This window comes from Quercus robur, chromosome 9 (genome assembly GCF_932294415.1).
Source record: "Quercus robur chromosome 9, dhQueRobu3.1, whole genome shotgun sequence".
NCBI classification, from domain to species: Eukaryota; Viridiplantae; Streptophyta; class Magnoliopsida; order Fagales; family Fagaceae; genus Quercus; species Quercus robur.
Genome location: NC_065542.1, coordinates 6,877,893 through 6,888,532, shown reverse-complemented (window position 1 = coordinate 6,888,532; position 10,640 = coordinate 6,877,893). Strand labels below are relative to the sequence as shown.

General features: G+C 37.7%; 1 protein-coding gene across 1 annotated transcript; it reads left to right on the top strand.

The window, feature by feature from the left end:
- The first annotated feature begins 211 nt into the window (after window positions 1-211).
- Window positions 212-10,199, top strand: LOC126698742 (uncharacterized). The gene is made up of 9 exons (XM_050396158.1): window positions 212-588; window positions 681-924; window positions 1,092-1,241; window positions 2,929-2,986; window positions 3,083-3,175; window positions 3,394-3,492; window positions 8,156-8,247; window positions 9,392-9,451; window positions 9,553-10,199. The coding sequence occupies exons 1-9, from the start codon at window positions 353-355 to the stop codon at window positions 9,817-9,819; spliced, it is 1,299 nt and encodes a 432-aa protein (XP_050252115.1). The 5' UTR covers window positions 212-352; the 3' UTR covers window positions 9,820-10,199.
- The last annotated feature ends 441 nt before the right edge of the window (window positions 10,200-10,640 follow it).

The window sequence follows — 10,640 nt, the reverse complement described above, 5'->3', positions numbered from 1 at the left end:
CATCATTTTAAACACATGTTTTTAGTTTTTAAATATTACATGCATTTTCACATATTTTTTCATCTACAAGTATTTTTAAAAAAATTAAAAACTGTTGTTTATACATACATACCAAACGGGCCTTAACTGCTTAAGACAGAAGCTACTTAACATTGCTGTCAAACTAGTAAAAAGAGAGCTGAAAGGTAGAAAACTAGAAAATCCAGGAAAAGGTTTTACTGGGCTTTTCCTTTTCCAGAAAAACCCTTTCATATAACAACCATTTCTACTAGTAAACAGTACTAGTACTGGTGATACCCAAAACCCCCAAAACCCCAGAAACCAAGAAACTTGAAGAAAAAGAAAAAAAAAAATGAACATGTTGAAAGCCAATTCACTGAGATCCCTTTCTTTTACACTCCTTCGCCAATCCGCCATTAACAACACCACCACCACCAATGCTCTCAGACCTTTCTCTTCTTTGATTCTGAAACAAACCCAACTCTCCAATCCTTCTTCCAAGCCTATCCCATTTCCCCAATCCCCTTTCTCTTCCTCCTCCACCGTCCCAGTTCGCTTTCTCCGCACTGTTCGCGACCAAGGCCCCAGGTACTCTCATCTATAATTGTTTGGATTCTTTGTTTTTGTTTAATAATTGGGTGTTGATTTTATTTTATTTTTTGTATTTTGTGTGAGGAAAGTTATGAGATAACTCCGCCAGTGAATTGGGGGATTCGGATTGTGCCGGAGAAGAAGGCGTATGTGATTGAGAGGTTCGGGAAGTATGTGAAGACTTTGCCCTCCGGTATCCATTTTTTGATTCCTTTAGTCGATCGGATTGCCTATGTCCATTCCTTGAAGGAAGAGGCCATTCCCATTCCTGACCAGTCTGCTATCACTAAGGATAATGTCAACATTTTGATTGATGGGGTGCTCTACATCAAGGTACTTCTTGAGATTTTAACAACTGGGTCTTTGTTATTTTCGTGTTTTGGTTAATGGGTTTGTTTGCCTTGTTTTAAGCTCTATTGGGTTGAATGTTATCTGGGTTTGTTGTTGTTTGGATTTGTTGGTTAAGGGGTTTGCTTGGTTTAAATGCCTTTTCGGTGCAGATTGTGGACCCTAAGCTGGCCTCTTATGGTGTTGAGAATCCCATATTCGCGGTGATTCAGCTCGCGCAAACAACAATGCGTAGTGAGCTTGGTAAGATCACTCTCGACAAGACATTTGAGGAAAGAGACACATTGAATGAGAAGATTGTGGTTAGTTTGTTTGGCTCAAGTTGTTTTTATAGTTTTGTTTGTGAAAATAGTCTGGCATGTGCATTCTTGTTTCAGTTTTCTGTTTTAGTTTTCTATGATTAAAACTTATGATTCAGTGGATTCAAGCATGTAAAGCATACCATTGATACGAATGAAAAACACAATATGAAAATCTAAAAAATTTCTTCTTTAAAATGTTATCATAATGGATGTTAATTGTAGGAAGTCATTCTATTTTCTTGGTTGACGCTTTGACGGATGCTTGTAATTTTTGTACTTGATTGTATAGGTCCCCAGTTATATATATACATCATGCATGCTTGGGTGACTCTTTTTTCTGAGTTGAATAAAATTTACATTACTTATCACCAAAAAAATAAAACACACACACACACTAGTACACCCCCTACTGTTACTCCTAACCTAAGGAAAAATGCGTTTTGGATTCTATAAGGAAAATATTCCATGCAGTTCATGCTCATACCTAGTTTTTGTGGCTTTACTTTATAAAAATGGCAATAATTTATATACAACAACAACCAAGTCTTTGTTCCAAAATTTTGGGCTCAACTATAGATCCTTAACAGACTAGTCAGGCTGGGCCTTAAGTTTTCATTTCCACCATTTTTTTTCTATCATTCTCCCTTTTCCTCCCCACCCCCTTTTTTTTCTCTTTTTGGACACTGATATTCTTTGGGAGCTTGGGTGGGGTAGGAGTTGGGACTTGGGAGTAAATACTTTGTAAGTTTATTTCATTCTAACTTGATACCTTTTGCAATGAAACACAATTGGCTACATCAATAAATATGTGTTATAGAAATAAGGTTAAGCTGTTGAAGGTTATGTGAGGACAAGTCTAAAATAGGCAATAGGCTTGTGTGCATAAACAATGTTTTTATGTTCTAATTAATTGATACTTGAATGAAACCAATTATCATGATCTGGTTTGAATTTGGTTTTAACAACCCAGCTCCTGCCTCCCATCTTTAGGGCGGGGGGGAGGAGGGAGGGGAGGGGGGTTAGTTGGGTTCCTTATTCCAGGTCCATTTTTAATTTAAAAACATTTAAGTATTCTTTGGGCCTTTTGCTCTCACATTTATAATATTCCGATATGAAAAGTAAGTCAAGGTCAATTGTGGATCAGCAAAATTATAGGTTGGATTGTGATCCTACTAGCTCCCATGATCCCATAGAAATCCATACAATATGAATCCTCATCCTAAAAGATTTTAAATTCAAATTTCACCCTTTTGAGCTTCTAGGTTCCTATAACAAAAAAAAATTTAGGTTGAGATCTGGATTTTGACAACCATGTATATGCCTAGTATTTGCATAGCAAATCAGATTGCATTGCCTTGACTTGAATTCTGGCTTTTTGTGACTCTCTGAGTTGCATTCAGATTATTAGGATGTGTCTGCTATTTTGCTACTAACAGGAAATCATCTAAATTCCAAGGGATAGGATTAAAATTTAAAAGTTAGAACAAGTGGTTCAACAATGTGGCTGCTTTTCCCTGCAGTTTTCTTCTTACTGTATTTAGAGGTTGCAGTACTTTATAATCTGTTTACCAATAAGCCTTGAATTTAATTTGGGTTCTCTGCAGTTTCAAGATTTTTTTGACAATTTCATAAATTAATTTAGAGAAAAAAAAGGGTAATAGCTTTTTGTAATGGCTTCATGTTGCAGGAGTCTATTAATGTGGCTGCAAGAGATTGGGGCCTGCAGTGCCTCCGTTATGAAATAAGTTAGTCACTTTTGGCTTTTGTTCTTGTAGCCGACTTGTCATTGTAATTTTTTTCCCACATCATCTCTTATACATGCTTCACTCATCTTCCTTCAGGGGATATATCTCCTCCTCGTGGAGTGAGGGTAGCTATGGAGATGCAAGCCGAAGCAGAACGAAAGAAGAGAGCTCAAGTTCTTGAATCTGAAGGTAATGAAGCCAGTTTGATATGCCATGTTGTTCCATGTGGTTATATAAATGTACTTAATCTTAAGGGTGTACTGATGATTTATGGTCTTTTTGATTCATCTGTAAATTTGATTGAGCTTAGCACCTTTCACTATTCAAGTAGGCAGCCTGATGCACTTATTAAAAAAAAAAAAAGTAGGTAGCCTGATGCTTTCTTGGAAATTAATGCCCCTTTACAGGAGAAAGGCAAGCCAACATCAATATTGCTGATGGAAAGAAGGCTTCTGTAATCTTACAATCAGAAGCTGCAAAGATGGATCAAATCAATAGAGCACTCGGTTCGTTATCAATTTTGATATAAACTTAATACTAATTATATGCAAATATCTTCTTTTCTTTTTTCTTTTTTTTGAACATCCTAAGAATGTTAGTGCTGATATCTCCCTATCAGAGGATCTGCTATTTCTTATCTTATCTATATAGTTATATACTTTTAGCATGATCCTAAAATAAAAAAATTTGCATGACTTTAGAATACCTAAGAAGCACTGACACAGAAAAAATACAGTTGTGTCCTTGTCAGACACATACATGCCGGGGGACACAGCTGCCTGTATGTCCATAGTGTGTCAATAAATAAATAAATAAATAAAAAGTTTTTAAATATAGAGGTGAGTTGGTGGCAGAAACACAGTAACGACGCTTTCTCAACATGGGGCCAAAAAAGACTGACCCTCAATGATACCCTCTCTTGATCTGGTTTTTCTCACCTGATCTAGACTCATTGATGCTTCGAACAGTCAGATTGGTGCTTCTCGAAGCTCATCGGCACTTCGCCCACCCGATCTACTCTCTCGAGTCATGTCCACTACATGGTCTGTTGCTCTAAAAGACAAGTGGGATTATTAAAGCTATTCATTACTGAGACAAAACATTTTTTAAATTCCAATGGCATTTATGAGAGAGAGCTAAGAATTCTGAAGAAACCACCATCATCTGGAATTTGCTCAGTTGAAAATTATCTTTTTTTCTAAATGTTTTATTTTTGGTTTCCTTTTCTCTATCTTTTTACGTTTCAAGTTTTAATTATCTCTTTTGTGGGCCCTGTACGTTCTCGCCAAGCCTGTCCTGCATTATGTTTATTTTCTTTTGTTTTTCAACGTTATGGTTTTACTTCTATGTTTTTCCCTTTTTATTGTTAAACACTTTTTATTTACTGTTTTTACTTCTCTCTCTCTCTCTCTCTCTCTCTCTCCTCATTGTTATTATTACAACATTGTTTAGGAATTATTAAACTTCTGACTGTAAGATTGCAGCACACATGTTTATTTGCACTCTAAACATCATTCAATGGGTATCAATGTACTTCCTTGCTATTTATTATTGCTTTTAAATTCATTTTCAATATGTTTTCAACCATTTTGATGGTTATTACTCATTTTTAAGTCCTAAAATAAATATAAAATATGCCTAAAGTTCACCCAAAAAAGGATGCCTAGAGTTCTTTCTGACCATTTTCCTATTTCGTTGGAGGGTGGGTGTCAGCGAAGAGGCAGAATTCCCTTCCGTTTTGAAAATATGTGGTTAAGGGTGGATAACTTTGTTGACAAAGTGAAGGAGTGGTGGGCTTCCTATTTGTTCCATGGTACCCCTAGTTTTATTCTTGCTAAGAAGTTGGCTGCATTGAAGTCGGACTTAAAAAAGTGGAATGAAACTGAGTTTGGCAATGTCACTTTTAAGAAACAGGCCCTTTGGAGTAAGTTGATTGATTTGGATGCTAAAGAGGAGATTCATAGTCTATCTGCTGAGGAGAAGTTAGCTCAATCTAATCTTCGTTCAGATATTGAAAAGCTGACTTTTATGGAAGAGACAAGTTGGAGACAAAAGTCCAGGGTGTTGCATTTGAAAGAAGGGGATGCCAATACCAAATTCTTTCATAGAATGGCTAATTCCAACAAGAAAAATAATGCCATCGAAAGCCTTATGGTTAATGGTACTTTGTCGTCGGATCAGGGTATAATTGCAGACTACGTTTCTCATTTCTTCATGAATTTGTACTCTGAGCAGCAGGTTGAGCGGACGTTTCCGGATTCGTTGGTTTTTCCAATGATATCTGGGGAGAATGCAGATTGGTTAGAGAGACCTTTTGAAGAGACAGAAATCTTTGATGTTATTCAAAGTTTTCATGGTGATAAATCCCCTGGTCCCGATGGCTTCCCTATGGCTTTTTTCCAAGCTTGCTGGGGGATTGTTAAGCTGGATCTCATGGCTGTTTTTCATCATTTTTTTGCCAATGGTCAGTTTGAGAAAAGCTTAAACACAACTTTTGTTACTCTTATTCCTAAAAAACATTCAGCTAATGAGATTGGAGATTTTCGGCCCATTAGCTTGGTTGGGGGGGTTTACAAAATTATTGCTAAAGTTTTGGCTAATCGTCTCCGCTTGGTGATGGGGGATATAATCTCTGCATCTCAGAATGCTTTTGTGAGGGACAGACAAATCCTTGATCCTGTTCTTATTGCTAATGAATGCCTTGACAGTAGATTGAAGTCTGGGTTGCCGGGGCTGATTTGTAAGCTAGATGTTGAGAAGGCTTTTGACCATGTAAACTGGAATTTTCTGCTACAGATGTTAGAAAGAAGTGGTTTCTCTGCCAAATGGAGACAATGGATTCGCTTTTGTCTTTCTACTGTCCGCTTCTCCATCTTGATCAATGGCTCTCCTTGTGGTTTTTTTGGTAGCACCAGAGGCTTGAGGCAAGGTGATCCGTTGTCTCCTTTGTTGTTTGTTTTGGTGATGGAAGCTCTTGGTCGAATGTTGGACAAAGCAGTTCTTGAAGGTCGCATGTCGGGCTTTAGTGTAGGTAACTTGGAGGGAAGATCCATGGCGGTGTCTCATCTCCTCTTTGCAGATGACACGCTTTTTTTTTGTAAGGCTGATTTAGATCAGATTTTGATCCTTCGCATGATTCTTATTTGGTTTGAGGCGGTGTCTGGCCTTAAGATCAACCTGGGCAAGTCAGAATTGGTTCCAGTTGGGGTAGTCAATGATTTTGACCTTTTCTTGGTTGTTCTTGGCTGCAAGCAGGGCTCTCTCCCTATGAAATATCTAGGTCTTCCTTTGGGAGCTAAATTCAAGGATAAGTCTATATGGAATCCTATTCTAGAGAAAATGGAGAGGAGATTGGCGGGTTGGAAACGTTTATACTTATCCAAGGGAGGTATAGTCACCCTTATCAAAAGCACCCTATCTAATCTACCCACTTATTTTCTTTCTTTATTTCCTATTCCTGCTAGTGTGGCTAACCGTATTGAGAAGCTCCAGCGGAATTTCTTGTGGGGCAGTCTTGGAGATGATCCTAAAATCCATTTGGTTAAATGGGCTACTGTTTGTTCTCCTATTTCTGCGGGTGGCTTAGGGATAAGGAAGATTAGACTTTTCAATGAAGCTTTACTTGGAAAGTGGCTTTGGCGATTTGGGGTTGAGGAAGATGCCCTTTGGAGGCAAGTGATAGAGACAAAGTATGGTTGTATGTGGGGGGGCTGGTTTTCCAGAGCTGTGATTGGCCCTTATGGTGTTGGTTTATGGAAAAATATCAGTCAGGGATGGCCTTCTTTCTCTCACCATATTCTGTATGATATTGGTGATGGATCTAGAGTGAAGTTTTGGCAAGACCGGTGGTGTGGAGAGACTTCTCTTACTGTTAGATTTCCAGACTTGTTCAGATTTTGTAGGAATAAGGATGCTAGTGTGGCTGAGCTTATGATGTTCGCTCATGGTGTCCTCTTTTGGGATGTGAGATTCATTAGGAGTGTGCATGCTCGGGATCTTGAGTCTATGTCCGACTTCATGGCATCTATTTATGGTTCGCATATAAGGGGGCGAGGTGAGGATAAAATGTGTTGGATTCCTAACAAAGTTAAGGGTTTCTTGGTTAGTGGTTATTATAGAATTTTAGCTGGCACCGCTTCCATTGGGTTTCCTTGGAAAAGTATTTGGAAGCAAAAGATTCCCTCTAGAGTAGCTTTCTTTGTTTGGACTGCTGCTTTAGGGAAATGCTTGACGATTGATAATTTACGTAAAAGGAAGGTGTGGATTCTGGATTGGTGCTACGTGTAACAGAAATGGTGAATCGGTTGACCATCTATTTCTTCATTGTCCTTTTGCTTCGGATCTATGATCTATGGTTTTGGGCCTTTTTGGAGTTTCTTGGGTTATGCCGCACTCTGTTCTGGGGCTGTTATGGTGTTGGCAAGGCAGCTTTGGTCGTCATCGAAATGGTTATATTTGGTCCATCATTCCTCATTGCTTATTGTGGTGTCTTTGGAGGGAGAGGAATAGTAGATGTTTTGAAGATACTGAGAAATCTATTCCTGACCTCAAGCTTCTCTTTTTTAGAACTTTAAGGGATTGATTGTTTGCTTTGCAAGATAAATCTTTCCCCTCTTTTATTAATTTCCTAGACTCTTGTAATTTTTGTATTTGATTTCTTTTCCCTTGTACACTCCCTGTGCACTAGGGTGTCCCCTTTTTTATCAATATATCTTTTACTTATCAAAAAAAATAAAATATGCCTAAAAATATATTTTTTTAAACTAATTAATTAATTGTCATATCGTAGTTTTTTCAAAAATCACCATGTGGGAGTGTCCCGTGTCGTTTCACCATCTTATGCTATAATGACTTTATTAATTAAATTAATTGGAACGCACACCTGGACAAGTGAAGCTGTATATGGCATTGTAAAAGGTAGTTATTTGGTTCAACCAATTCTCGATGAATGCTTCCATGTTCTCTTGTATGGCTTGTCACTATAAACTTGTGAAGTGCTCTGCTGAAGCCCTCTTTTTCGTGACCTATCCACTAATCTATATAGCTAACACATATAGAAGGGGCAATACTGTGGATTATTTTGATGTTGATTCTCCTTTAGCAGGGTAGATTATTCCCATTTCCCATAGAAATCTTTCAGTCTTCTTATCAACATTACTTATTCATCAGGTGAAGCGGAAGCCATCCTTGCTAAAGCTAAAGCAACAGCCGAAGGACTTGCCACTGTCTCACAGACCCTAAAGGAAAGTGGAGGAATAGAGGTGAGGTCATTCAATGCTCTTGAGCACACATACAGTAATGTCAATTACATTATTTGATTTCATTTTCTTCTGTATGGAGAAAGAAGAATTACTACATGTTTTGGAGTCCAAATGTCCATTTGAATCTGTTTGAAATCTAGTTTCCACTGTTGGGGGCTACTTCTGACAATAGTCACAATATGGGTGTAGTTGGTTCACACTTAGTTCTCCATTCAGATTACAATGCTTCATTTTGCATGTTTGAAAGTGTTGAAGCAATCAATCATTGTACTGATTGAGCCGCTGACTGCATGATACAGTACTACAACGGGATATCTCACACACTTGGCTTTTCCTAGCTTTTCATTGTGGTTTGCAAGGCATATTATTAGAATTTATTTTCTCTGGAGTAGGTCCCAAAGTTCTGTGCTGCATTTTTAAAGTGCCTATACTTGCAGCATTCACTGCTTCTGTAAAACGGGTACAGCTGTGTGGTTTTTTTATTAGAAAAGTATTAAAACATTATTGTCTAGTTGTTATACATTCTTATATTTGAAATTTTGTACCCCTTCATGTTAGGGCTTGCATAGGTTTTTTGAAAGTCTAAACATGTACAGAAAATTTTATATTCTTCATTTTGTCCCTCATAGGGAATATGGCAATATGCATCCACATCCATTCTACCTAGAGTTGTAATAGATGGGATAAAATACGTAGTTTTTGGAAAGAATGTTGTAATCCATGGGCATTCTAACTTCATTTGGATGATGAGAGGATGTGAAATGGCTTATCTTGGGAAAAAAAAAAAGGGACTTGCAAGAAATGATGTATTCCTGCTAATGAGCTCTAGATCAATTGGCACCCTCTCCCCTTATAAGTTCTAGGTGGAGGGTGAGGTAGTGGTTTCAAGGCCCATTAAGTGCATGCATAATTTACCAATCTACACTAAAATCCTGAATATTAAGGTAAAAATTTCATTTTCTTGTATCCATAAAAGGTTTAATAAAACTCTGAAGGGGCTGATTCTGGGTGCATTAGTCTTCCAAAGGCCCAGCATAGATGTGATTCATAAACAGAAGTGATGGTGCGGTGCATAGTAGTTATAAAGTTCCATGCATACAACTAAGACTAGAATTGGGGACTAATATTATGGTCTGTTTTGCAGGCAGCTAGTTTGAGAATCGCTGAGCAATATGTTCAAGCCTTCGGTAATATTGCCAAGGAGGTGAATAACAGACCTAATATCATAATACATAAGTATATCTTTCGATGCTCAATTGTTTTTACTAAACTCTCTCTTCTTTGTGCTTTCCTATGTTTCAACAGGGCACAACAATGTTGCTTCCTAGTTCAGCTGGCAATCCTGCCAATATGATGGCCCAAGCACTCACTATGTATAAAAGCCTGATTGGCAATGTTTCCAGTGTTGGGTCTCATGATACCTCTTCCACTCAATTAGCAGCAGGTGTAAAGGGCGATGCCTCTGGAGAAACAGGTAATGAGAGCCCCACAACTGCTAAAACAACTGATACAGGTTATCTGGGCGATAGCAAGCCAGGATTTTCGCTTCAGAGCCCCAATAAAGGAGCATAGAGTTTATCCCAGCCAACTCATTCTGGAAGTAAATCAAATTGTGCTACACTAGGTTTTATCAGTTTTGTGGTTGTCACTCTAATTTTACTCGTAAGTTTCTAAATGATTTGAAGAGAGGAAAGCTGAAAATTAGATTGATTGTTGTAGGATGCGAATTCTTCTGGCAGAGCTCATTTCCATGTCAAATGGGCAATTAGGATGTCTCTTCTTAGATACCGGCAAAACTTGAGAAAAAGATTTGAGAATTTTTTGTTTCTGATAAAACTTGCATTATTAGAGCATTTGCATCAAACAATGCAAAATAGAAAAATTGCTCAATTTTACACGTCCAAGCCCCAAAATCCACATTAGTCAAAATAAAGATGTGTAAATTTGCAACTTGTTATTGTTTTTAAGGCTATTCTATGTGGTTTATTAGTTTACTGCATACATTAGTATAATTGAGGCTTGCTCTTTGTGTGTACTACAACCCACAGGCTATTCTGTGTTGGCTTGGATGATCTTCAGAAGCATTAGTGTCTTTTGACTCTTTGTCAGCCCATGCATTTACTGCCAAATGATTATGTATATTGATTCTGACTCTTAGAGCTTCCCTCTAGTAGCAGGAGTGAATTGATTCTGTCCACTTTGTTTTCACAAAGCATATAAAATGAATCCAAGAGAACCAGAAAAAATGCTTCACTCTATATCATTCAAATCACTGGAAATGGATTTACTTAAAATTCTCTGATATTGTTGAAATTCTTCAAAAGCTTTTACCGGGGAATCTAGTGGGCTTGTTAAGTTTCTTTGAATGCAAAAACGCATTTCGCCAAATCGAG